Source organism: Callionymus lyra, chromosome 7 (assembly GCF_982586985.1).
Source record: "Callionymus lyra chromosome 7, fCalLyr1.hap1.1, whole genome shotgun sequence".
In the NCBI taxonomy this organism is placed as follows: domain Eukaryota; kingdom Metazoa; phylum Chordata; class Actinopteri; order Syngnathiformes; family Callionymidae; genus Callionymus; species Callionymus lyra.
The window spans coordinates 16,760,948-16,788,765 of NC_141824.1; the positions used below are offsets into that span (position 1 = coordinate 16,760,948).

Consider the following 27,818-nt stretch of genomic DNA (forward strand, 5'->3'; position numbering starts at 1 on the left):
GGGACCAGGTGTAAGAAGAAACTTTCAGAGTCCCATCAGACTCATGTCTGGCAGCAGCACTGAAGACTTTGTTCCTCCGTCTCTCCTATAGGCTCCATGTGACAACGGTTCTAAGGTGCAGAACTACATCCTTCAGTGGGACGAGGTGAGTGTCAACGCTGTTACGTCTCCTTCTGGTTGTTAATGATCTTCTGTGCTCAGGGGAAAGGTACCGGACTGTACGAGCAGTGCTACCACGGCCCACAGAAGCAGTACAGGGTCACCAAACTGACACCAGCCTCCAGATATTCATTCCGCCTCGCAGCCAAAAACGACATAGGCGTCAGGTAGACAAACCTTCTCATGCTTGCGCAATCTATTCTGGACGGCGCCCCCTGTTGTCCATGTTTATGTTTCCTTCGTTCACCGTCTCCATCTGTGTGTCTCTCTCTATCTCCCTTTCTCACTGCGTCTCTCCTGTCTCTCATTCCTTCCCATCCTCTCTGTCTCTCTCTCCGCCTCCCCAGCGAGTTCAGTGAAGTGGTGGACCTGTTCACCTCATGCAGTGTGCCATTGCCACCCTTCCCTCCAGAGCTGGAGAAGGCAGGTGTGACCTGGCTTTGTCTGAAGTGGCAGAGGCCCAGCAGCTCCCCCAAAGAAGATGACATTTACTACATCCTGGAGATGGAGGAGGAAGGTTCGGTGAGTGCCGAGTGAAGTTTAATTTAACCTTAATTTTTTTATTGTTTATATTATTTTTCAATATTTTCTTTGTGTTTTATCAAACGCCCTCGATTTCACTTGAGTCATTGTTATTGAGTTAGGGTTTGTAAATGTTGGACAGGGTCTCATCACTGCTTTTTGTTAGTGATGCAGAACTATTGGCTCCTTAAGTCCTAACCATTCTCACCAATTTAAAGGGCCCCAAATAAGAATCAACTGAGAACATGGTTCTAAAATAATAGAATGTCCAGGTTGGATGACCTTGATTCCACTGGTTGGACAAGTTACAGAATCTTGAGGTATTGTTCACAAGTGAGGGAAAGGTGCAGAATTAGAAGGACGGTTGCAACAAAGTACACTCTTTATAAATGAATAGAACATTTTGCCTTACATGGAATGTAATAATTGTGTAACTCTTTTCTTCATCTCTTGATCATTGATACAAGCGCAACCACAGAAATTGTAGAAACATGTACTGTCCGTCTGTACTCTTTTTACTGCTGACCTTGTGGCCACTTATTGGTCAGCAGGTGTTTTTCTTATGAGATGTTGCTCAACTCTTCTCCCTCCGTCCACCAGGGTTACGGCTTCCAGCCGAGCTACGACGGCGACGAGCTTTCCTGCACAGCCCGAGACCTCCACAGGAGCACCAAGTACAAGTTCCGGGTAAGAATTGCTGTGATTTTTCCCTGGTTGTTTATCTGCAGGTGCGTGCGGAGTGGTGCCTTCAAGGCCCAGGGTGGACATATGAGTCATCGCGATGCAGGATTCTGGCTCTGCAGCTGAGAGCGGTGGAGACAGACGTGTAGGGAAGAGCTGGACGACTCCAGATGTGCGATGACTCTCTTCAGCTCTCAGTGATATGAATGTTGATCAAATGATCACTGTTAGATGGTGACGTTGACTGAAGGAAAACACCAAAAAATAGTGTTAACAATGTGAAGTTCATCAGTGGGTAGTTTGTGAGATTCATTGCTAATTTGTGATGCTCATTGGTAGTTTGTGAGACTCGGTGGTAGTTTGTTAGGCTTGTTGGTAGTTTGTTAGGCTCGTTGGAAGTTTGTGTGACTCATTGGTAGTTGGCGAGTGTCATTTGTAGTTTGTGAGACTCATTGGTAGTTTGTGAGGCTCGTTGGTAGTTTTTAAGACTCATTGGTAGTCTGTGAGACTCATTGGAAGTTTGTGAGACTCATTGGAAGTTTTTGAGGCTCGTTGGTAGTTTGTAAGACTCATTGGAAGTTTGTGAGACTCATTGGAAGTTTGTGAGACTCATTGGAAGTTTGTGAGACTCATTGGTAGTTTGTAAGACTCATTGGAAGTTTGTGAGACTCATTGGTAGTTTGTGAGACTCATTGCTAGTTTGTGAGACTCGTTGGAAGTTTTTGAGGCTCGTTGGTAGTTTGTAAGACTCATTGGTAGGTGGTGGGGACTCATTGATAGTTTGTTAGACTCCTCTATAGTGGTTGAGTATGAATTTAATTTGTGAGGACAAGTGAGGACAGAAGAAGAGTTAATGAGCCATCAGTGACCAAACCTCTCGCATTTAAACAAATGTCGTGTTAATCCGCATTCGTGGGACTCTGTAACAAACAATATCAACCTGCCAAATCAATTGGGCGTCCGCCAATCAGTTGTCGTCTTGGTGACCTGTGGAGTCGTACTAACAACCACATGCTTGTCCTCACGGTGAACGTTCTTGCCCCCTCCATCCCCCCAAACCCACAGGTGGCAGCGTACAACTCGGAAGGGAAGAGCAACCCGAGCCAGGTGGTGGAGTTCATGACCAACCCAGACAAACCCAGCTGCCCCTGTCGGCTCGTAGTCAGAGGAAAAGTCCAGCCGCACAGCTTCACCATGGGCTGGGGTGAGTCTCTTCGGTTTCTTCAAGTTTCAGATCACTTGATTAATGTTCTAGTCAGGTTGATTTTTCTAGATAAACATCCCTCAGTAAATGAGCAGAATAAGACGTATACAAAATATGTCTTCCTGTAAAAGGCAAACAAACCTGCTATCATCTCTGATATATTTGACATGATCTCTGAAACGAACTAGTCTTGAAATAGCCAACTGGACTATTAGCTGCTTCTTTTGATGATGTTGATGCTCTTTTAGAATAAATGAATAACAATAATTCATCTTAACTTATTACAGATACTGTATGTTATTTTACTAAACCCTCAACTTGTGTGTTTCACATCTAGAACCTCCAAAAGATAACGGCGGGGCACAGGTCACCAAGTACGTTGTGGAGCTGTCCGAAGGGTTGAGCGGTGAGTTCCAGAACCTCCTCTGATGTGTCAAAAGTGGGCCGAACTCATGGCGCTGCCTCCGCAGGTGTGTCGTGGGAGCTGGTGTATTCTGGGCCGGCGCTGGAGCACCAGTGTGACGGCCTGAAGCCCGGGTGCTCTTACCAGATGAGAGTTTACTGCATGAGCACGGGGGGGCAGAGCCCGGTGAGTCAAAAATGACCAACCATAAAAACCCACAAACGATATACTTCCTAATTCTTTTATCTATTAGATGAACATTTTTGTGACTTAGTTTCACCGTAAGCCATGGTAGAATCGAGTCATTCTAGTGTTACTCACTGTCATCGTAGCATTTCTCTAGGAGGATTGGTAGAATTACTTTGCGGGGCTGTGTAGCATCACACCGCATGTCACAGTAGTATTACAATAGTATTTCTTTGCAACATGTGTCTTAAATGCACACTTTCCTCTGTAAGAATAAAAAGGTTCTGGTCCATTCATTCAACAGTTTGATGCACGTCATGGTTCATTCTTGTGTCAAGGTGTTGGTTAAACAAACTCACTGTAATCACTGAAGCACTTTTAAGTCTTACAAATGGTTTTCTTTTTTCGCTAGCTGTCAGAGACGATGCAGGTTCAGACTCCTGCGGTGCCCCCAGGGTCTTGTCAGCCTCCGCGACTGGTGGGCAAGCCTAAAGCCAGAGAGGTTCAGCTGCGCTGGGGTGAGTCATCCTCCGATAAGCTAGTGTCTGTCTGTTGTAGAGTAAACGTGATAAATGCCGTATGTCAATCAGGAGCTCCTCAGGTGGACGGCGGGAGCCCAGTTTCCTGCTACTGTGTAGAGATGTGTGGGCAGCAGTCCGATGACAGCAAGGAGGTCCACCATGGTCAAGAGACCGACTGTCTCGTGGGAGGTTTGATGCCCGGAAAAACCTACAGCTTCCGACTCAAAGCTGCAAACAAGGCCGGGGTGAGACCACAAAACTGAGCTGCTTCACCAGTTCTAGCTTCTCAATGACTGTTCCATGTTAAAGTTCGGACCTCTGTCGGACCGGTTGGAGGTCACGACCGGACCAGGAGCTCCTGAACAGTGCAGAGCCCCGGCCTGCACCTGCAAATCTCCGAGCTGTGTGGTGGTGAGCTGGGAGGTGAGTAGAAGACGCCACATGTCCAAGACGGTTAGTGTAACATTTGCTCAACAACATTTTTTTTCAGGCTCCCTCCTGTAACGGTGCTGCGGTGACAGAGTACCGGCTGGAGTGGGGGGCAGCAGAGGGAAGCATGCTGGTGTGTTACAGCGGACCAAACCTAAGTCATGAAATCAAAGGACTGCTGCCGGCCACCAACTACTTTTGCAGGGTCCAGGTGAGTTCAGGATTCTCTTGATTCTCAAGACATTCTCTGACTCGTATCACTCGTTTATGCTGCTCACACAACACCAAGAGTTGCACAGGATCTTCCTGGTCATAATGATGTTGGGTTTTATGCCGTTAAATGCCAAATCAGCCAAAATCAGTCTAAAGAAAACTGGCATGCGTCTCAACAACATTCTGAAATATTTTACTTCCACCCACAGACCACAAGGAAAGCTAGTTGCCCACTAGTTTTTAATTAATTTAGAGTAAATTAATCTTTTTCAATTTTAAAAAGTGTCCCTGTTATGTAAAATAATCTCTCCTGAAGACTAAAACAGGATGATTTTTGTTCTGGAGCTCCAACAACTTCCTGGATTTTAATAGTCTTTATTAATCATCTTATGTCATCCACTAATTTAATGTTTAAAAAAACAACAGATTTTAGTTTTGTAAACATTAATATATTAAGCTTCCTTTTGCATTTTATGAAGACAAAATAAAAATAAAATTACTTGTATTAAAACAATGTTAATAATGAAAACTTTTCAGCACTTTTTAGGTCAAGTTGTTAAATCATATTTTTTACCTGATTTTCCTTCATTTTTGGCTCAATGCATAATACTTTTGACCCTTGCAATGTAATTTTGACAGTTTTTAATCGGGGTCTGAAAAGAAAAGCTTTATGATAGTAAATCTGACAGGTTTTTGAATGTCACACATTTAAAAAGCTCAGGTTCCGACACTGACAACTGACAACACAGTTCATCTCTGCTGTTCAATACGTGGGTTTGTGTGAGAGCTCCACCTTGTGGTGAAGTAGGGTCACAACCTCGATCTCTCCGTGTCCTAACAGGCCGTGAACGCAGCAGGCGTGGGTTCCTTCAGTGAGGCCGTGTTGTGTCAGTCGCCCTGCTCCGTCCCTGCAGCCGTGGGCAACATCTACGTCCTGAAGGAGTCTCAGATGAGGAGGTTCCACACGTCAGCGGAGGAGGAAGACGAGGAGGAGGAGGAGGATGAGGAGGACGATGAGGGCGTAGCTCGGCCCGCTCCGTACTACTCCCCATCCACATGCATGGGGATCAGCTGGGACGCCCCGTGTGATCACGGCTCCGAGATCACTTCCTATCTGCTGGACCTGGGCGAGAAGCAGCCCATCACTGTGGGCCCCGTCACCAGACACATCATCCAAAACCTGCAGCCCGACACCAGCTACAGGTGAGATCACCTGGATCCGAGCAGTTCCGTCAGAGTTATGCTCACGTCGCCTCCCGTCTTGTCAGGATTCGGATCCAGGCCCTGAACAGTCTCGGGGCGGGACCGTTCAGTCACACCTTTAAGCTGAAGACCAAGCCCCTCCCCCCACAGCCCCCTCGCCTGGAGTGCACCGTCTTCAGCCATCAGACTCTCAGGCTCAAGTGGGGGGACGGACCCGCCAAGGCGGCCGTCTCAGACGCCCTCCAGTACCAGCTGCAGATGGGGGACAAGAGCGGCAGGTGAGGAACCACTAGAGGAGCTGCTGCATGTGTTACTGAGAGGTGTGAGGACAATATTGACTCACTATTCATGAAACTGTTTAGATGTTATGTAACGGCATTGTGTCATTTTTATTCATCAGCTCAGCGAGTTATTTATAGTTCTATTATTGTTTACATTTCAACAAAGTGCATTTAAAATGAATTTATTGCCAATATGAAGGTTTTTGTTCATGTTTATATTATTATTATATTATTCCTTTAGCCACTAGATGGCAGCTGTCATTACATCAACTTTAGCTACTGGAACAAAGAGGGTCCAGTGGGACCAGGCCAAACTGAGGATGAGAGGATACAGTATAATCCAGCAGCTTTTAAAGATGATGTTTGGACATATTTTGGTTTTAAAACAAATTAAAGCAGTTACAACTTTTTCCAAGTCATGAGAAACATCAGGATCAAGTACTCGGACAGTACTTACTATAGTGTTACTGCTTAGTAACAGGCTCTATGTGTTCCAGGTTTTCCTCGGTTTACAAAGGACCCTGCCATACACACAAAGTCCAGCGGCTTAATGAGTCTACCTCCTACACGTTCCGTATCCAGGCCTTTAATGAGGCGGGTGAGGGGCCGTTCTCCAGCGTCTACACCTTCACCACCCCACGCTCTCCACCAGCTCCAGTGAAAGGTGCTTGTCTTCAACTGGTTGACCCCCCCGACTCCTGTGGCAGCCTCTCGTCATGACGAGGATGAGGAGATCCAGACCCCAGACCCGTGGTGACGCTCTTGTCTGTTTTTCAGCTCCCAGGCTGGAGCGTGTGGACGATGGCTGCTGCGAGGTCAGCTGGGACGCTCTGCTGCCCATGAAGGGCGACCCACTCATCTACACGCTGCAGTGCATGATGGGAAACTCTGATTTCAAACAGGTACCAACCTTCCACTTTTTTCCCGAAACTAAATCTCGCCTCGAGTCTGAACTTTAATTAGTAGAGTCTCTTGAAAAGAGAGACTAAAGGAAAGGAACAATTAAATCCTATTAGATCCCAGTACTGACTGAGAACGAGAGGATACAGTCGACTCCAGCAGCTTTTAAAGCATATGTTTGGACATACAGTAGTTTGGTTTCAAAACAAATGAAAGTCAAGAGTCATGTGGTCTGTAAATTGTGTAACACCAGAGTCAAGTAGTCGGTCAATACTACAAATATATCATTGTTACTACAGTATTGCAATATATAATAATGTTGTCCCTGTATCTTTATATGCATCATATCGCCTGATTCTAACCAATACCCCTAAAAAAGTAATAACTCGGGCAAGTGTTCTCAAACTCATAATCGTTTCAGGACATTAGAGGGACATGACAATTTAAAAGTCAAGTAATGTAGAACTCCACTGACTGACGTGTTTCAGATGTTATAGTCTTCCTCTCCAAGATTCAGTTAGTCTCTCATCATGATGATGTTTCGAAGTTAGTACTTTACTGAAGTTCTCCCCCGTCTGAAATCTCAGCGAATGAGAGGTTACGAGAGCGGAGTCCATCATGACATAATTATGGCTTCACTCCCCCTCCAGCCAGCTGTAATCACGCCCCGCTTTGTTTATACATCCAGTCCCTTTGAGTTGGCGACTTTCAGGATCGATGACCTACAGTGACAAACCTCAAGTCGGCACTTTTGTGCATCTAATCCCGGGCGTCTGGTGTCTCCTCAGGCCTACAAGGGTCCGTCCACGTCCTTCCAGGTCCACAACCTGCAGTCCAACAACGACTACCGATTCCGGGTCTGCGCCATCAGGCAGTGCCAGGACGGCCCGGAGCTGAGCGGCCCCTTCAGTCCCACCGTGACGCTCTCGCCGCAGCGCGCCGACCCCTCGGCGGCCGCCTCGGTGGCGTCCCCGGGTTCCCGGCCCGACGCCGGACGCACCCGGCGAAGCCTGACGGACGAGCAGTGCGCGTTCCTCCTCCTCATGGCGTTCGCCGTCATCGCCATCCTCATCGCGTTCGTCATCCAGTACTTTGTCATTAAATGAAGCGCCCCCTAGCTGCAGGTTCTAGCTTTATCCTGTCCCTCCGTCCTCCTCCTCCTCTCTTGTTTTCTCCGTGTACTCCATGTTCTGCGGCCTGCAGGGAGGAGGAGGGCCGACGCTCCTGTGAGTCCTCCCTGAGGGTCCCGCCTCTCTTTAACCGTGGCGTCTGTAGTTCACTTCCAGAGGTTTTCTGTTCCAACGTGATCGTGTGCAACAAAAAAAAAAAAAAGGCATCAGAGGAAGTGCGGGGGGGTGGGGGTCCCCGAGTGTCCGCCCTCCCCCGCCCGCTGCATATATAGATTTCTATATCCTCGGTACACATGTGTAGAGACTCTTGGTTTATGTTTCAGTTGTGTAGCACGTTTGTTCAGGTGTTTGCACAGTGAGGTGAGTGCGCACGTGCCACAGGGGCGCAGAGATGCGTCTCCAGGGCCACATGAAGGGACTTCTTTCAACCCCCTGCTGGATTTTTAGGGGGGTCCAGCGACGTAACCGTTTTTTTTTTCCTTTTAAATGTTCATTTAGCACTTTTGATGTTCCGAATGTTGCAAGGCGGAGATAAGCGTGCGATATTTTTGTATGGCGAGTCTGCGGAGGTGAGGGGAGCTCCACACATAGTCACGCAGCTGCTCAGCACAGAAATGTACTTTTGTCTCTTTTTGCCCCCCCTGCTGGTCGAGTGTGTTAGAGACTTTTGAGACGCCGTTTTTAGAAACCGAGTCACTGAGACCACATCCGAGGCCTTCAGTGGAAACTAAAACACTCAAGAGAATTTTCTGTTTTTCTTCTTTTTTTTTTAGCGTCAGAATAAGCGTCTTTTATTTACTTTCGCTGTCGTCCGGAGACGTAGTTGTGCGTTTGTGTTCCACGTGCAAAGTTATTTTTTTATATTCTGAGTCAGTTTTTCTTCAGACGTTCCGTCGACGTTCTTAGCTCACCGACTTCCTCACATCCAAATTCTCGATTCCGACACTTCAGATCGACACGAATGACCCGAGCTCGTCATTTAAGCGCCCTCCAGGGGGTCGAGGATATGAAGAAAAAAATATGCACAAATAACGGAGACCATTTTTATGTAATTTTAATGTTACCTCATACGCGCACATTCCAAAAGAAGATTTGTTATACATACGACAGACATATCACTTTCAGATGTGTAATCATAGAAAAGTACGACAGCGTATCTGTATAGCCATGATATCTACGAAGGATCCATGCACAATAAAGATTTATTATTCTTACTCTGCTGTTGCTCTTGTCTTCAATCCACTCGTTGGTGCTTCACACAGACACAAGGAAAACTGCTCCGTGAGCCATCAAGCTCTTTTATATGGTCGACTGGTCTTCACCTGCTCGTCAATCATTTTGTTTTTGGATGTTGGGCTTTGAAAATCTTGTCTAAAAGTTACGATGATACTATTCAACTTACTATGATACGATTTAACTTACGATGATACTATTAAACTTACGATCCTATGATTCAACTTACAATGATACCATTTAACTTACGATGATACTATTGTACTTATGATGATACTATTGTACTTATGATGATACTATTGTACTTATGATGATACTATTCTACTTACGATCCTACTATTAAACTTACGATCCTATGATTCAACTTACAATGATATGATTCAACTTACGACGATACGATTCAACTTACGATGATACTATTGTACTTATGATGATACTATTCTACTTACGATCCTACTATTAAACTAACAACGATACGATTCAACGTACGATCTTACTATTAAACTTACGATCCTATGATTCAACTTACAGTGATACCATTTAACTTACGATGATACTATTGTACTTATGATGATACTATTCTACTTACGATCCTACTATTAAACTAACAACGATACGATTCAACGTACGATCTTACTATTAAACTTACGATCCTATGATTCAACTTACAATGATACCATTTTACTTACGATGATACTATTGTACTTATGATGATACTATTCTACTTACGATCCTATGATTCAACTTACAATGATACGATTCAACTTACGATGATACTATTGTACTTATGATGATACTATTCTACTTACGATCCTACTATTAAACTAACAACGATACGATTCAACGTACGATCTTACTATTAAACTTACGATCCTATGATTCAACTTACAGTGATAACATTTAACTTACGATGATACTATTGTACTTATGATGATACTATTCTACTTACGATCCTACTATTAAACTAACAACGATACGATTCAACGTACGATCTGACTATTAAACTTACGATCCTATGATTCAACTTACAATGATACCATTTAACTTACAATGATACTATTGTACTTATGATGATACTATTCTACTTACGATCCTACTATTAAACTTACAATCCTATGATTCAACTTACAATGATACAATTCAGCTTACGATGATACCATTTTACTTATGATGACACTATTAAACTTACGATCCTACTATTAAACTAACAACAATACGATTCAGCTTAAGATCCTATGATTCAACTTACTATGATAGTATTCTACTCACGATGCGATTATTCAACTTATGATGATACTATTCTATTACTCTACTTGAGGCTGCTATTCAATTTAAAAGGATAATTTAAATGACTGATGATGATTATTCAACTTATGAAGCTATCAGTCAACATACCAGGCTATCATACAACTTAGTCTATAATTCAACTTACGGTGCCAATAATTAACTTATGATGCTACGATTCAACTTGCAATGCTACGATTCAACTTACGATGCTACGATTCAACTTACGATGCTACGATTCAACTTACGATGCTACGATTCAACTTGCAATGCTACGATTCAACTTACGATGCTACGATTCAACTTGCAATGCCACGATTCAACTTACGATGCTACGATTCAACTTGCGATGCTACGATTCAACTTACGATGCTACAATTCAACTTGCAATGCCACGATTCAACTTACGATGCTACGATTCAACTTGCGATGCTATGATTCAACTCACGATGCTACGATTCAACTTGCGATGCTACGATTCAACTTACGATGCTACGATTCAACTTGCGATGCTAGGATTCAACTTGCAATGCCACGATTCAACTTACGATGCTATGATTCAACTTGCGATGCTATGATTCAACTTACGATGCTACGATTCAACTTGCGATGCTAGGATTCAACTTGCGATGCTACGATTCAACTTGCGATGCCACGATTCAACTTGCGATGCTAGGATTCAACTTTCGATGCTACGATTTAACTTGCGATGCTACGATTCAACTAGCGATGCTCAGATTCAACTTGTGGTGCTACGATTCAATTTACGATGCCACGATTCAATTTACGATGCTAATAATTGACTTACGACGCTATGATTCAACTTGCAATGATACAATTAAACTTGTGATGCTATGATTGTAATTACAGGGCTATGACTAAAGTTACGATGCTACTTTTCAACTTGCGATGCTCAGATTGAACTGCCAATGCTAAAATTGAACTAACAATGCAACTACAAAGCTAATGCTTTAACTACAGTAGCACAACTTTGACCAACCTTTACATAAAACGACTAAACTAATAATACTAACCGCTCCTAGTAAAACTACCCTACCAACCTCAAATCCACTGTGGCCACTACTATTTTGAGTCTACTGCCAGTAAAAATACTACAAATCGAAATGGCAATGGTAACAATAATGATGATGAGACTGTTGATTAAAAAGAAACGAAAGCGGTCAAACAGGAGGAACAAACAGTGGAAGTGGGGATGATGGGTGATGGTGGTGTTTCGGCTTCAGAGTCAACACGGAGCCACTCTGGTGTCAGCGTGACTCCGCTGAGCCTGCTTTAATGGCTCTGCTGGTTCTGAGCAAACACAACCGGACCGGCTAGACCGGGGGGTCCTGTCAGGTCCTGCTGTTCCGTGCCAGCGAGCCATGGTCACCGGCTCTGATCCAGTCGCACCAGAACCCCCTTTGGTTAGCCATGCTGGGTTCAGTCTCCACATATGTAGCATTAAAAGGTTAGTGTCGTTAGCAACATGAGAGTCATTGTTAAATTGTGTCTGTGTTCAAATATGTCGCCTCTAACAAGAACCACAGGAAACCTGATGCTGAGGAGGAAACGTCCAGGTGAGGAGTGATGAGGTGAACACACACACACACACACACACACACACACACACACACACACACACACACACACACACACACACACACACACACACACACACACACACACACACACACACACACACACACACACACACACACACACACACACACACTCCCAGCAGATGAATGTTTCCTCAAACGAAGTTAGGTCTTGTCTCTGATGTAAATGTCTCTCGTCATCCACGGTGTCGCCTCCTCGCCGGCGTCATCATTCGATTACCTTCAACACTTAAAGACCCCCGAGGGGTGAGAAGGAGCAGCAGCAGCGTCTTCTTCTTCGTCCGAGTCTCCATCCACAGCAGCATCTGCACTCAAGCGACCGGTTCTTCACGCTCTTCCTTCACGACACCATCGCAAGGTAAGAACATGTTCAGGTTAAAGTCCAACTGAAGTGGGAGGAAACGGCAGCGCTAATGTCTACACTTCAAACTAGAGTGCCGTTTCATTGGTGCTCCTGGATTTGTCTTTAAATTTTTTTTTTTTTTTTCTAATGAGGAGTGACAACTGTCAATCAAACTTTCTCAGTTTTAAGATTTTTTTGGTTAAGGTAGCCAGGGACTCTGTGAAGCTGCTGACGGAGTCATGTGATGTAGTTGAGTCATACTGGCTGTCGTCTGTGCCGGTGAATCGTTTCTGCTAAAACTGTGAGCGTATTTCATCAGAATATTTAATGGTTGAATTTCAAATGTTGAAATCTTGAATTTTTATTATCTTGAAATGTTTTTTTTAATAAGCTTGAATTATTCTTAAATTTTTTGATTCAATAATTTCTTTATTGAACGGTTCGATTTAGTTTTTGTTTGTTTTTTATGTCATTGAATTGAGAAAAATCCTTTTATGTTGCATTTTTATTGAATTATTTATCTTTTTTTACACATACAAAAACCCTCAAATGTTTTTAAAAGCATTTTCTTTAATTTGTTGCATCATAATTTAATAGTGCCACCATATTATGTTGATATAAAAGGCAACAAACATTTAAAAATCATACACATATATTGATCTTTTTTTTTATTATTATTATTATTTTTAAGTTTATTGTAGCCTTTTACATTCGTTATAAAAATGTTGGTATTATAGTGTCAAGTGTTTATAGTGTTAATATTTAACTGTAAAGGCTACAAATCGAATTACATTTTTTTTATGAATTATTGGAATAAGAATATCAAAACGCTATGGGTAAAAATAAATGAATAAATAAAATATTACATTCATTTTTATATTGAAGTTTTCAATAAAATGAAATTTAACCCTTCAATATAGAAATTATTTAATTTAATTATATATAATGTATATATACTGTATATGCACTGCTTTAAAACTACATGTAATATATTTCAATAAAGATATTTATTTATTTACAATTTAAAATGTTAAATTCAAGCCTTCAATATCCTAATGTCACTAATGTACTCTTCAGGTGGTCTTGAGTGTTGTCTGTGTTCCCTCAGGGTCTCCGAGCATGCCCTGGTCCAGACCCCCCGTGGACGTTCACGCCGGCGTGTCCGAGGCGGCGGACCCGTCCGACGACCACCACTTCGAGGGCTCGCTCTTCCCGACCTCCACCCTCATCCCGGTCACCGTCATCTGCATCCTGGTCTTCGTGGTGGGCGTGGCGGGCAACACCATGACCATCCTCATCATCCAGCGCTTCAAGGACATGAAGACCACCACCAACCTGTACCTGTCCAGCATGGCCGTGTCCGACCTGCTCATCTTCCTGTGCCTGCCCTTCGACCTGTACCGGCTGTGGAAGTACGTGCCGTGGCTCTTCGGCGAGGCCGTCTGCCGTCTCTACCACTTCGTGTTCGAGGGCTGCACGTCGGCCACCATCCTGCACATCACGGCCCTGAGCATCGAGCGCTACCTGGCCATCACCTGCCCGCTCCGGAACAGGGCGCTGATGACCCGCCGCAGGGTCCGCTACGTCATCTTGGCCCTGTGGGCCGTGGCCCTTTCCTCCGCCGCGCCCACGCTCTTCCTGGTGGGCGTGGAGTACGACAACGACACGCGCCCGGACTTCGACACGGGTCAGTGCAAACACACCAGCGAGGCCATCAGCTCGGGTCAGCTGCACATCATGCTGTGGGTGTCCACCACCTACTTCTTCTGCCCCACGCTCTGCCTGCTCTTCCTCTACGGCTCCATCGGCTGCCGGATCTGGAAGAGCAGGAACGACCTGCAGGGGGCGTGTGCGCTGGCGCGGGAACGCTCGCACAGGCAGACCGTCAAGATCCTCGGTGAGTCTTGTCCCATCACTCAGTCCACTTCTCCTCCTCCCTCAATCCTCCTGTTCTTCCTCTTGCCCCACCTCTTTTCCTCTTATCATCCTTTCTTTTTTTACCCCTCTCATTTCTTTTCTTTCTACTTTCCCCCCTCCTAAATCCCGTCCTTCATTCCTTTTATCCTTCATTACTTTCGCTGTTCATTCCCTCTTTCCTTTCCTCCCATCCTTCCCAAATCCTTCTTTCCTCACTTTTTTCCTTTGCTTTTCCTTCGTCCGATCCTCCTTAACCCATCTTTCCATCCTTATGTTCTCATTTCCCTTCCCTTTTTCTTTCTACCTTTTCTTCCTCCCATCCTTCCCAAATCCCATCCTTCTTTACTCACTTTTTCCCCTTTTTTCTTCCTGCTTTTCCTTCGTCCAATCCTCCTTACCCCATCTTTCCATCCTTATTTTCCTTCCTTCTTTTCTCATTTCCCTTCCCTTTTTCTTTCTGCCTTTTCTTCCTCCCATCCTTCCCAAATCCTATCCTTCTTTAACTACTTTTATAATTTTTTTTCATTTTTTCTTCCTGCTTTTCCTTCAGACCCTCCTTACCCCATCCTTATATTCTTATTTCTCTTCCCTTTTTCTTTCCTCCTTACCCCATCCTTCTATTCTTATTTCTCTTCCCTTTTCTTTCTGCTTTTTCTTCCTCCCATCCTTCCAACATCCCATTCTTCCATCCTTCTTCTCCTTTTCTTTTCAGCTTCTCCTTCCTTCCCCCCTTCCTTACAATCCCATTCATCTTTTCCATACTTCTTTCCCTGTTTCCTTCATTTTTCTTTGGCTTTTCCGTCCTCTAAAATTCTTTCATCCTGTCCTTCCATCCTTCTTTCCTCATTTCCTTTCCCTTTTTAATTTCTGCTATGCCTTCCTAAGTTCCTCCCATGCTTACTACTATCCTTCCATCCTTCTTTTCCCCATCTTTATTTGTTTCTTCCTTCGTGCATACTTTCACTATTCTTCCCTTAATCTATTAGATCCTCACCTCCTAACTTATCTTCCCCCATCATCGATATGTCATCAGTGGAAGTTCTTACCTCCAGTGTGTTGGTGGTGGTCACATGACTGGTCTTCCTCAGTGGTGGTGGTCCTGGCGTTCATCATCTGCTGGCTGCCGTACCACATCGGCAGGAACCTGTTCGCTCAGGTGGAGGACTACGAGACGGCCATGCTGAGTCAGAAGTTCAACATGGCGTCCATGGTCCTGTGCTACGTCAGCGCCTCCATCAACCCGGTCGTCTACAACCTCATGTCCAGGAAGTACCGGGCGGCGGCAAGGCGCCTCTTCCGGCGTCACCCGGTCTGCCAGGGTCAGAGGCAGCTGACCGACCGGAGGTCCACGCTCAACGAGAGCCTGACTGTCGTGTAGCGAGCCTGTCAATCAGATGACAATATCAGGACATTAAGATTATGACCAGCCTGGAACACGCGTGATGATTGTCATGGTAACCGCTAGCTTCCTTATATGACACATGTGGGTTTGACCCGCTCTGATCTATGTTGTTGTTGTCGACACAGGAAACCACACTATATGCTAATCTTGTTTCTTTGTGATACATTAAAGCCGTTGAGCTCTGTCTCGTCCGTCATGTGGTCATTATGTTAATGCTGCTCTGCCAGCTGAGCCCGGGTCATGTGACAGTTATTAGATGTATTAGAGATGAAACACCCGCCGCCGCACACGGGCAGGTGGAGTCGACACGCAGCAGGTATTTGAGCGACGATTTCATCGATGAAACAAATGATCAGTAAGTAAGTTGTAAAATAATAGATCAAAATATTTTTGATTAAAGCTGCCAGATAAGGTAAGGTAAAACTTTATTGATCCCTCAGGAGATCACCTTCGGGAAATTGTTTTTAGATTTATTTTTTTTATTTTTTTAGATGTCATTTTCAATACATTTCTTTTACTTTTGATATTAAAACCTTCAATATTTTTTATTTCATTCTTGATTCAATGACTTCCGACTAATAGAATGTAAAAGAAAAATTCGGCTTAAAGCAACTTTTCTTTCTGTATTTTTGTGTTTTAAGCCACATGTGCCTTCCAGCTGGATGCTGGATGCAGCGTCATTTTATCCAGCAGAGGGCGCAATAGCTCCTCAGAGGTGGGTATGTGGGAATGTACGCAGTTTAGTTTATGTTGTAGTTTTTGTTTACATGCGCGTGCACGGGCGTCTTATCAGTTTCTTCCACATGGTGTGTCTACTCTTACCGTTGAGTTTGTAAACTGATATGACTTGTTTACAAAAATGATGGACAGGAACCCTCGCGTTTAAGTGTTATTTGAAAATTTAAAACTTAAAAAAAAACCTTAACCTTCATGTATTTTGACTGGAACAAGTAAAAGACCAAACCCACTGTTCACTCCCTCCCAATACCCTCGCCCCCCCCCTGGCTCCTCCCATCCTCACCCACGAGGTCCAGATATAAAGTGGAGGGAGGAGGAGAGGTTTCTCCTCACTGTCACTTCACCTCACGGAGCAACACTTTCTTCTCCAGGATGGAGGTAACTTTAAAAAATATTTATCTTCTGCTTCTTCTCAAATAATCACGAGTGTCATTCTTTGGTGTCTTTACTTTTGGATTGGCTGAGGTTGTTGTCAACAGCAACATCTCCGCCCACCAGATGTCGCTCTAAAAGTCTGTGGTTTAGACGTGTGCGTGCGTGTGTGTGTCTGTGTGTGTGTTTGTGTGTGTGTTTGTGAGAGGCATGTCATGTGTTCTAGTCACTATCACTCAGATGGCCCAAGGTGATCGAGGACAGAATCTTATGTCGACCACAAAACTTTCACTTCAGCGCCACATTGTTGCTCCACAGCCGACGCTCTGGTGACACTTTTGGTTTCTATGTCGACCCTTTCAGTGACAGGTCGCTGCAGAGAAAAGACTCACTTAGAAAGATGTCAATCGATCAATCATGTCCAGGAAGTAACGTGTTGTTGAGTTTTAAATATGCAATGATGTTGGTGTCCACCAGTTTGTGGGAGGGAGTCGCTCAGGCTTTTGACCAGGTTTAAACCATCTCATCAGTTGAGAACACCACATCACGTGGATGCGATTTCTGAAGCATTGATGTTGTGTGAGGCTATGAATCAGACTGAAGGATTGTGTCGACTACACCATTGTTTTACTTTACTTTTCACCCCACCTGGTGTCAAATCACTGTGTCGGCGGCACCTTCTCACACAAGACACTAAAGTTTAATTTCCAGACAACTGTCTTGACTCTCACGAAGCATCCTTGTTAAAATTGCTAGTGTTGCTAACAAGTGTCTGTAACATAGCTAATGTTACTAACATCACAAATGTTTGTAACATAGTTAATGTTACTAACATCACAAATGTTTGTAACATAGTTAATGTTACTAACATCACAAATGTATGTAACAAAGTTAATGTTACTAACATCACACATGTTTGTAACATAGCTAATGTTACTAACATCACACATGTATGTAACAAAGTTAATGTTACTAACATCACACATGTTTGTAACAAAGTTAATGTTACTAACATCACACATGTATGTATAATAGCTTATGTTAATATCACAAGTGTCGGTAAAACGGATGGTTTGTTAACATTAAAATGATTGTAGTTAATGTAGCTAACATTACAACATAGATAGTGTTGCTAACATCACAAGGGTCCATAACATGGCTAGTGTTGCTAACATTACAAGTGTCTGAAACATAGATAATGTTGCTAACACAAGTGTTAGTAACATAGCTAGTATAGCTAACATCACTAGTGTTGCTAAAATAACATGTGTTGCTAACATCACAAATGTTGCTAACATCACAAGTTTTAGTAACATAGCTAGTATAGCTTATATCTCTAGTATAGCTAACATCACAAGTGATGCTAACAGTACAAGTGTTGCTAACATCACAAGGGTTGCTGACATCATAGCTATTAATAACATTTCAAGTGTCGCTAACATCACAAGTGTTGATAGCATCATAGGTATTAATAACATTTCAAGTGTTGCTAACATCACAGATGTTGCTAACTTCACAAGTGTTAGTAACATAGCTAGTATAGCTAACATTACAAGTGATGCTAACATCACAAGTGTTGATAACATCACAGATGTTGCTAACTTCACAAGTGTTAGTAACATAGCTAGTATAGCTAACATTACAAGTGATGCTTACATCACAAGTGATGCTAACATCACAAGTGTTGTTAACTTCACTAGTGTTGCTAACATCATAGGTATTAATAACATTTCAAGTGTTGATAACATCACAGATGTTGCTAACTTCACAAGTGTTAGTAACATAGCTAGTATAGCTAACATTACAAGTGATGCTTACATCACAAGTGATGCTAACATCACAAGTGTTGTTAACTTCACTAGTGTTGCTGACATCATAGGTATTAATAACATTTCAAGTGTTGCTAACATCACAGATGTTGCTAACTTCACAAGTGTTAGTAACATAGCTAGTATAGCTAACATTACAAGTGATGCTAACATCACAAGTGTTGATAACATCACAGATGTTGCTAACTTCACAAGTGTTAGTAACATAGCTAGTATAGCTAACATTACAAGTGATGCTTACATCACAAGTGATGCTAACATCACAAGTGTTGTTAACTTCACTAGTGTTGCTAACATCATAGGTATTAATAACATTTCAAGTGTTGCTAACATCATAGGTATTAATAACATTTCAAGTGTTGCTAACATCAGAAGTGTTAGTAAGATAGCTAGTTTAGCTAACATCACTAGTGTTAGTATCATTGTTAATGTTGCTAACATCACAATATCAAAACAAGGAGCTTCAACAGTCAACTGTGAAACGCCTGATGCTAGTTCTTGGCATCACACTTCAGTGTGTGTGTGTGTGTGTGTGTGTGTGTGTGTGTGTGTGTGTGTGTGTGTGTGTGTATGTGTGTGCATGTGTGTGCAGGTGTGTGTGTGTCTGTTGTCAGCTTCAAGTCTTGTTGACTTTGCTGTTGTAGTGATGACATCATTACCGTGAGTTTCTTGAGGGAAACGTGTCGTTGGTCTCAGTGTTGTGTAGTTGAGATGTAGGTGTGTGTTGCTGGCAGCAGATTGGGGAGTTTCCTTCATTTGTGTGTGTATTGAAACATGTGGCGCACACATTTATGATGTCATCCTCGGTTACAGCGACTGCGTCTGCCAGACGTTCGCTAACGACTTTTCCTTCACAACACGACGTCACGGTTGTTTTCTGGGAAAAAAGTGCTGAAGTGTCCACGGCAGTGACCTCAGGAGGAGTTTCCTGAGGAGACTTGAGCTGCAGCGAGTGATGTGATGAGGATCAGCTCCTCCCAAGTTTGTTCTCGGGGTTCATCTGTCAATCATGTTCATCTTTACAACATCAAACTAACCATCGGTGTGTCAATGTCTCAATAGACATGTCAAGGCTGTGATTTAACTTCATTGTTCTTTTGATCGAGGGGGGGCTTGATTTCTACACCACAGCACCAGGAGGATCTCCAACAGTTTAAATCTGAATCTTCTGAATCAGAACATGATTGTGACACTGTGTTTTAAATAGTTGATGGTAGAGACTCGTGTAGAGTCTCCGTACCTCTGTGGACTCACACGGAGAAGCTGTTGGAACACACACTTACACACACTTACACACACACAAGAGTGTGTGTGTCTCCTCTGTTGTCACATGTTGCTGCTCTCACTGAGTATTCTTTTGACTTGAGCGAACAAACGTTTTCTTATCCCCGCTTACATAAGTCATCACGAGTGTCTCGACATGGACGATCCTGTCTTCCTCTTCTGTCGCCGTTCTCTGCTCGTCCACCGGTTACACAACTGTTCAGAAAGCAGAACGACAATCGAGTTTCTGTAGCGCAACATTGCGAAACTGCATTGCTCAACATGTTTCTCCACCCGAGCGTGTCCGGAGTATGTGACCCGAAGATGTCGTCCGTGAGAGGCCTGGAGTAGAACCTTCATTGAAGCTGCACCATTGTCTTGCCACGCTCGTGCTAATGGCTACACACAGTAATTAAGCATGTTAAATATCAGGACCAACAAATATTTGTTGTTCAGATCTATATAAACAATTTCCCGAAGGAGACCTCCTGAGGGATCAATAAAGTTCTACCAAACCTAACCTACCTATCTGATGACCTTTGTTCCGGGTCAGAGGTCAAGAGGCGCGGAAGGCCAGAGTAGCCGCACACAGAGTGGCGTCCGTGCCGCTCATTCCTGCATCAGTGTCTATTTATTGTCCGAAGCTTGATAAGCGTTGCGTCTATTTGCGGCTCCTCTGGACGAGTTGCCTAATCTGAGGCACATTCCGCTGCCGATGACTCGAGAGGTGTCGACTCGTCCTGCTGAGTCCATGTCAACAAACCTTCAGCGACCATGTGACCTCCACACACACCCACTCCGATTCCTCTGGTGTCCAGTCTGACGTGAGACTCAAAGGATCAAAGACTGCAGATGAATTGCAGCGACTTGTTGACAACATTTCACTTTAATCAACGTCTCAACAACTCCCTTCGCTTGTGTGTTGTGTGAGCGAGTTCTCAACCGATCAAGCTCATGGCATCAAGGTCAAATGAAAAGGAAGCAAATTACTCGAATGAAACAACGTCATAAATGAATATCTTGGCAGAGGTATGTCTTCTCCGAGTGCTTTTCTGATCTACAGCAGTAGATTATGTAACCAATAGCACAACATTGTGTTACTTGAGACCTGCTGTTTTCAAATATTATAGTTTAACCTTTAAAAAAACAGTCTAATGCGACAAAAACGAAGAGGAAATCCTAAGAGAAAATGAGAATGTTTATCTTGAGACACAGAACATGTGACGACAAACACGATTTTAAGAACAAGCAGAAACACAACTGGACAATATGAATCTTAAAAGTTAAATGTGTAGTTACAAGTATATATGTGTAGTATTGTCCAGTACTTGACTCTGGTGTTGTGATAGTGTAGTAACAAGTATATATATGTAGTATTGTCCAGTACTTGACTCTGGTGTTGTGATAGTGTAGTAACAAGTATATATGTGTAGTATTGTCCAGTACTTGACTCTGGTGTTGTGATAGTGTAGTAACAACTGTATATGTGTAGTATTGTCCAGTACTTGACTCTGGTGTTGTGATAGTGTAGTAACAAGTATATACTAGTATAGTCCAGTAATTGACTCTGGTGTTGTGATAGTGTAGTAACAACTGTATATGTGTAGTATTGTCCAGTACTTGACTCTGGTGTTGTATAAATAGAGATTATTATTATTATTATAGTGTAGTAACAAGTATATATGTGCAGTATTGTCCAGTACTTTACTCTGATGTTGTGATAGTGTAGTAACAAGTATATATGTGTAGTATTGGCCAGTACTTGACTCTGTTGTTGTGATAGTGTAGTAACAAGTATATATGTGTAGTATTCATTACTTGCTTCTTGTGTTGTGATAGTGTAGTAACAAGTATATATGTGTAGTATTGTCCAGTACTTGCTTCTTGTGTTGTGATAGTGTAGTAACAAATATATATGTGTAGTATAGACAAAAACATCAACACAAGTGTGTTGTTCAAGTCGACACACGTGTGTGTTTCCAGCTGCACATGTGCCGAGACTCCACAGATGTTCCTGCAGTGAGATTTAAGGGTTAAAGTCATGACATCATCATCAGCGGTGACGTCATAGTCTGGTGGTTGGGATCAGAGGTCAGGAGCTGCTGCAGGTTCTTGGGACAACAGCTGGTCCTGGTCTGTGGGAAGGTCGCAGCGAGTCCCACGCTGGTGTGGCAGGAAAACATCTGGACCTGTGCAATCAGTCGAGGGGGCAGCGCCGAGGTCCAGAGACCCAGACTCTTGTTTGTCCAGAGGAAAAGATTTAGTTCCCAGACATGGATCCCCAGAAATAGTTTCCCGTGCTCGCGTGGAGCAGGACGTCCCTCTGGACTTCATCAGAGCTGATAACGGTCTCGGACTGTGTGAGTCACGACTGGGCGTACGAAACCATTCACTGCTGCTTCTCTTCTTGACAGACAGCTGGAGTCTGTCCCAGCTACACGGGGAGAGAGGCAGGGGACACACTCCCCTCAGCCGTTTTAACATCAGAGAACAGTTTAGTAGAGGCGACATTCTGGCAGATGAATCTAACGATCGAACTAACTAACACTATGTGACGCTTCTTCATGCCTGGACTACTGCAACAGTTTGTTTTCATGTCTTAACAAGAAGGATCTGTCTCGCCTGCAGTTGATTCAGAACTCTGCAGCGAGAATTCTGACCCGCTCTAGTAGAAGAACTCACATTTCTCCGATCCTTAAAACTCTTCACTGGCTTCCAGTTTCTTTCAGGATCAACTTTAAAATTCTGGTTCTTACTTTCAGATCTATTCATGGTCAGACTCCTCCTTACATCACTGATCTGATCCAGACTTACACCCCAGCTCGGGCTCTGAGGTCTGTGGATCAGAATCTACTTATGGTTCCACGCACACGGCTCAGGACCAGAGGAGAGAAATCCTTCCAGGCTGTTGTTCCTAAGCTTTGGAACGATCTTCCTCTCTCTTTGCGCTTGATGGAGTCTACTGACTCCTTTAAGAAACATCTTAAACGTTTTTATTTGTTCAGGCTTTTCCTTGATTTTCTGGAACTCCTGTTGTGTTATCAGTTTTATCTTGACCTTTAAAGTATATACTTTATTGAGTATTGTTTTGATTGTTTAAGCGCTTTGTGACCCTGGTCTGGAAAAGCGCTATACAAATAAAAATTACTTACTTACTTACTTACTGATGTGAGTCTGTAGCTCACGTTCTGCCTCCTTTTTTCAGAGAAAATCATCCACTGCAAACTTCAGGAAGTCAGCGTGAGCTTCCTGCCTTCACACGTGTTGCACACGACTGCACACGACTAATATTCCCTTATTTCACATGTGTCTGTCAACATTTGCATTATTTTTGATGTTTTTCCCATAACTGTTCACTTTCATATTAGTTTTATTTCTTTCTGTTTCAGTTGTTTATTTTAATAATTTCATTTATTTTACATTTAATCTTTTTGATCGTGATTGCACTTCCTGTTTCACAACATGTTCTGTCGTTTGAGGAGCAGGAAGTGAAATTAGCGTTTGTTTAAAACTTGTTTTCACTTCTTGAGCAGTCGAGCTCAGACTGTCCAGCAGTGTCTCGTGATAAAGATGAGCGAGATTGTGAATCCATGAATGTTTCACATGTTTATGACTAAAATAAACTGTATATATAAAAACAACAAGACAAGAAAGAAGCCACCAAAATAAATGTTTTATTTATTTTAAAGAACAACAATATGCGAGAATGAAAAAGATGATGAGAGGATTAATCTGAAAATATTGGAGGATGAATTATACAGACATGATGATGGGAGGAATAAGTTACAAATGATGGGAGGATGAGTGACTAAAGAAGATGAGAGTGTTATGAAATAGAAATGATATTTATAGGAGTTGGATACATTGATGAGAGGGTGAGTTAGAAATGATTAATGGTAGAATTAATTAGAAATGAATGAATGTAAAGTAATGGTGAGAGGATGAATTATTAAAGATGATGAAATGATGAATTTGAATTAGAGAAGACAAGAGGATGATTTAGAAAAGATGATGAAATGATTAATTAGAAAAGACGATGAGAGGATGATTTAGAAAAGATAATGAATTATAAAAGATAATGAAAGGATGATTTAGAAATGATGATGAAAGGATGAATTATTAAAAATGATAAGAAGATGAATTTAAAAAGATGATGAGGATAAATTTAAAAATATAATAAAAGCATGAATTTAAAAAAAATGACAAGAGGATGAATTATAGAAGATGATGAGAGGATTCATTTTTTTTTAAATGATGGGAGGATGAATTATTTTAGATGATGAAAGGGTGAATTTAAAAAAAATGACAAGAGGAGGAATTTAAAAAAGATGATGAGTTAAAATGATGATGAGAGGATTAATTTACAAAGATGATGGGAGGATGAATTATTAAAGATGATGAAAGGGTGAATTTAAAAAAGCTGATAAGAGAATGAATTATTAAAGATGACAAGAGGATGAATTAAAGATGATGATGAGAGAATGAATTAAAAAAGATGATGATAGCATGAAGTTTTAAAGATGAGAGGATGAATTTAAAATGATGAGAGGATGAATTAGAAAAAACATCTCAGCTTCATGTTTTTAAGTCGGTGACAGGATGAAGAAGAAATATTTTCTCCAGGCAAGTTTGATTGAATCAAACATCTGCAGCAGGTTGTGGGTTCAAGTCCATATACGGTGATTCATGTCTTCTGTCTGTGCAGGATTCTCCGTCCCGGCCGTCCGTGGCCGAGCTGACCGGGAGGTTCCGGGGTCAAGTCCTTCCCACGCCCGACACCAGCGCCGAGGTGAAGCAGAGGAGACGTCTCTGGAGCCGTCAGTCAGTCTGATCGTCTTGTTTTCTCCCTTCAGCCGTCGTTCCGGAGGAAAGCTCCGAGCTCCCTGAAGCTGAGGAGGAACGAGGACGAGGAGCCAGACGTGAGTCCAAGCACTTGACTACACAACGTTGTGTTCACACTGACGCGTGTGTGTTACTGTGTCCAGAGACCTCTGGTGTCTCCCAACCGCTTCAAGGTCAAGACCAGAAGTTCCCCTCTGATAGAGAAACTCCAGGTCAGTGAGTCACACATGCATATCTCTGGCGCCACCTGGTGTTGGTGAGCTGCCATGTCCCCCCACTGGGTGAGAAGAAGAAGAAGAAGAAGCTCGTCTCTGATTGGCTCAGATTAACGAGCTAACGGGATGAAGCGGCGTTCAGCCGGCTCACACGCCGGACAGTCATGGGACAGAAGGGCTGCCGCTTCTCCCTCTTCTTCTTCTCTCCAGTGCAGGTAGGACCGGATCGGTTCAGGACTATATCCCAGAACCGGTTCTGAATGCTCCCCTAAACGCCCCCCTGTGTCGAGTTGTCTTCTAACCTTCATGCGCCCCCTGCAGGCCAACCTCGCTCTGTCGCCCACCGCCCTGCTGCCTCCTTCACCCAGAACGGCGGAGGTGAGGTCGCCGACCTCGCCCTGCAGCGCCCCCCGCCTGCTGGAACAGTCCAGCGAGGAGGAGGACGAGGAGAACCCTGTCAGCTTCGACAGTCCTCCGGAGGGCGCCCCGCTGGCCAGCTTCAACAAGGTGCGTCCACTTCTTGTCGTCCACATTCGATCATTCGTCTCAAACTGACGTCACGGCGGCGACACGTGGCGCTCGGCGGCGCTGACACGGTGACCTCAGCAGGGTCTAAGATTCCAGGGCAGATAATCTGAGAACCAGCGCGAGGATTGAAGGCTTTAATCTGGTTCCTCGGCCCAGTTAGAGTCGCACGCACAGGTTTGTTTGTTGTTCAACAAAGTTCTCATCGACGGTGAGCAACAGAAAATAAATAAAACAGGAGGAAAAATACCTTTCAATTAAATGTTAAATTACAGGAAACCTCCTTAAATATCAACACATCATTGGACAGAACATGTATGTAAGAAATTAAATAATTTTATTATAAAGAGGCGTGTACGTTTAAGTTATTATTTTTGAAAACTAAAGAGTCTCACTCTGACCTCGTCTGGGCTGCTAGTGGCCCCCGGGCCACCCTTTGTTCAGATCAGGTGTTGATGATGTGATCAACAAACACGTTATTGTTGAGTTAAAAAAAAAAATCAAGATATGATTTCACAGAAATGTGTTGTTTGCCAAGAAGATACTTTTATGTCGCTGCCTGTCAAATGGATTCAAAGTCGGACTTTTATTTTGAAAAGCAGCTACCAAGCTGGTCACTCCCGGTTTACAGTTGCGCTAAAACAAGATTGTATAAACGTGTTTTCGGTAAAAGAAAATCTTTAAATAAACTCAAATAAAGGTAATTAAACTTTTGAAACAGGTTTTTCAAATTTATAATATTATATTTCGATGCATTTAATAAATATTTGTGTTAGCATGTTGCTAATCTACCCATGAGTCACAAGTCTTAGTTGCTCATTGATTAAATATGTTCCCTGCGATGTTCTTGTTGTATATGTTGGAAAGCAACTCAGGTGTTTGTTTGTATTTGTGTACAGATTAAACGGTTGAAGTTGAACAATAGTTCAAGTTTCAAAGACGTGTTATTATTTGCTTTTATATATGATTAAATCAAAAGTAAAGAAACTGAGTCAGACTCAACTTTCTAGTTGATCTTCTTCTTCTTCTTCTTCTTCTCTCTTCAGACCCGAGCACGACTCTCCTTCAAGAGGCGTCTGCCGAGCAGGAGGCACCGCAGGTCGTCGGGGGGAGACTCGACAGACACCCCGTCATGTGACCTCAACAGTCCGCTGGAGAACGGAGAGCCAGGTTCGGGGTTCGACTCCCCGGAGGAGGAGTGCGAGGAGCCGCCGGTGGCTGTGAGAGCAGACGAGGAGGAGAGAGACTGTGAAGCCACAGAGAAGGAGGAGACAAACCAGGGAGAAGAGAAAAGTGAGATATCAATGGAGGACCAGCCTTCAGGAAGAAACGAGGAGGAGAAGAAAGAAGTGGTGGAGGAGGAGGAGAAGGAAGAAGTGATGGAGGAGGAGAATCCCGAGGAGCCGCAGGAGGAGGTGTCGGGATGCGTCCAGGAGAACCCGACAGGTTGTGAACTGTGAAAGTTGATCATGTTTCTTTGTGTTGAGGACCAGTGTGTCAGAGAGACTCACACACTCGCACACTTTTTAAAATCACTCGACAACTTCGACAACAGTTGTGGTGCCTTAACGGTCGACATGGTCGTCAGAATGTACTCGTCGACTCTCGGGTGACGCGTCCATCACCGCGTGTCACTGTCGCCGCCGATGCTCCGACACACTGGTCCTCCTGCGTCCGCTGAAGGATTCGAACCTTCGACCTCACCACAATCTAGTTCCTCACACTGTGTTGCTTCAGATGTTTTAGATGTTCTACGTCAGTCGTAGTGACGCTCAGGTTTTTTTTTTTTTTTTATCGTCCTCCAATAAACTCTTTCTGCTTCTGTATGTGTTGTGGTGACTCAGCAGTGGCCAGTACCTGGAGTTCACGACGAACATCATCTGAAAGAGAGACGTTGTTCTTTATCTTTATCTATCTATCACAGGCTCGCTGAAGAATATGATTGAAGATTTACAGTTTAAAGCTTCTTTTTTTTCTGTTGTTTAAGCTAGGCTAGGCTAACGTTAGCATCACATTTACACGTCATTTTACAACGATATAAGAAACACTATAATTTAACTGTTTTCACTTGAATGGAACAAAAAAGTATATAAAACACATTGACTTTCTAACACTTTTAAAGACTAACATTTATTTAAACTGGTAAAAACGAAGTTATTACCTTCTAATCGTTGTCTAAACATTTTATATTGTTGTGTATTTTATTTTATTAATTAGTTAACTAAATGAGTTTTACTTATTACACCTTATCGTGTTATTACATGATATGTTATTAAAACATGTCGCATGTGTGCGCAGATTGTGCAAGTTTTCAATGTAACTTACATTCACAATCATTAGATCAGACACTAAGATCAATACAACATTAAAAAAAGCAACGTATTGAAAATAATTTCGGAAAATA

The 27,818-nt window shown here is 43.1% G+C and overlaps 3 protein-coding genes across 5 annotated transcripts in view; all 3 read left to right on the forward strand.

The window, feature by feature from the left end:
- The window catches only part of fndc3a (fibronectin type III domain containing 3A), a 42,037-nt gene extending 32,991 nt beyond the window's left edge, over window positions 1-9,046 (forward strand). For both annotated transcript variants that reach the window (XM_087795171.1, XM_087795172.1), the window contains 16 exons: window positions 92-145; window positions 202-326; window positions 507-681; window positions 1,282-1,368; window positions 2,428-2,566; window positions 2,904-2,972; window positions 3,037-3,155; window positions 3,568-3,673; window positions 3,746-3,921; window positions 3,986-4,099; window positions 4,167-4,316; window positions 5,160-5,521; window positions 5,587-5,799; window positions 6,300-6,466; window positions 6,580-6,704; window positions 7,491-9,046. In XM_087795171.1, the coding sequence (XP_087651297.1) occupies window positions 92-145; window positions 202-326; window positions 507-681; window positions 1,282-1,368; window positions 2,428-2,566; window positions 2,904-2,972; window positions 3,037-3,155; window positions 3,568-3,673; window positions 3,746-3,921; window positions 3,986-4,099; window positions 4,167-4,316; window positions 5,160-5,521; window positions 5,587-5,799; window positions 6,300-6,466; window positions 6,580-6,704; window positions 7,491-7,808 (2,499 nt within the window). In that variant the 3' untranslated portion in view covers window positions 7,809-9,046. The remainder of the gene's footprint in view (window positions 1-91; window positions 146-201; window positions 327-506; window positions 682-1,281; window positions 1,369-2,427; window positions 2,567-2,903; window positions 2,973-3,036; window positions 3,156-3,567; window positions 3,674-3,745; window positions 3,922-3,985; window positions 4,100-4,166; window positions 4,317-5,159; window positions 5,522-5,586; window positions 5,800-6,299; window positions 6,467-6,579; window positions 6,705-7,490) is intronic.
- Window positions 9,047-13,430: 4,384 nt separating this feature from the next.
- mlnr (motilin receptor) lies at window positions 13,431-15,740 on the forward strand. The gene is made up of 2 exons (XM_087795786.1): window positions 13,431-14,208; window positions 15,317-15,740. The coding sequence occupies exons 1-2, from the start codon at window positions 13,431-13,433 to the stop codon at window positions 15,604-15,606; spliced, it is 1,068 nt and encodes a 355-aa protein (XP_087651912.1). The 3' UTR covers window positions 15,607-15,740.
- Window positions 15,741-16,607: 867 nt separating this feature from the next.
- Window positions 16,608-27,240, forward strand: LOC148075240 (capZ-interacting protein). Of its 2 annotated transcripts, none has more exons than XM_087795788.1 (6): window positions 16,608-16,746; window positions 24,538-24,621; window positions 24,686-24,751; window positions 24,818-24,886; window positions 25,211-25,396; window positions 26,461-27,240. In XM_087795788.1, exons 1-6 carry the CDS (start codon window positions 16,741-16,743, stop codon window positions 26,872-26,874), a joined length of 825 nt encoding a protein of 274 aa, XP_087651914.1. In that variant the 5' UTR covers window positions 16,608-16,740; the 3' UTR covers window positions 26,875-27,240. The 2 variants fall into 2 exon arrangements, with proteins under 2 accessions (XP_087651914.1, XP_087651913.1); XM_087795787.1 differs by lacking the exon at window positions 16,608-16,746 and adding an exon at window positions 20,729-20,861.
- The last annotated feature ends 578 nt before the right edge of the window (window positions 27,241-27,818 follow it).

What these genes read in the sequence shown, in the direction of transcription:
- mlnr (XM_087795786.1), top strand. Translation starts at nt 13,431, where the DNA reads ATGCCCTGGTCCAGACCCCCCGTGGACGTTCACGCCGGCGTGTCCGAG. An exon ending in GCAGACCGTCAAGATCCTCG is followed by an intron (nt 14,209 to 15,316) that starts GTGAGTCTTGTC and finishes GGTCTTCCTCAG; the next exon opens with TGGTGGTGGTCCTGGCGTTC.
- LOC148075240 (XM_087795787.1), top strand. An exon ending in CTCTGATAGAGAAACTCCAG is followed by an intron (nt 24,887 to 25,210) that starts GTCAGTGAGTCA and finishes CGCCCCCTGCAG; the next exon opens with GCCAACCTCGCTCTGTCGCC. An exon ending in CGCTGGCCAGCTTCAACAAG is followed by an intron (nt 25,397 to 26,460) that starts GTGCGTCCACTT and finishes TTCTCTCTTCAG; the next exon opens with ACCCGAGCACGACTCTCCTT.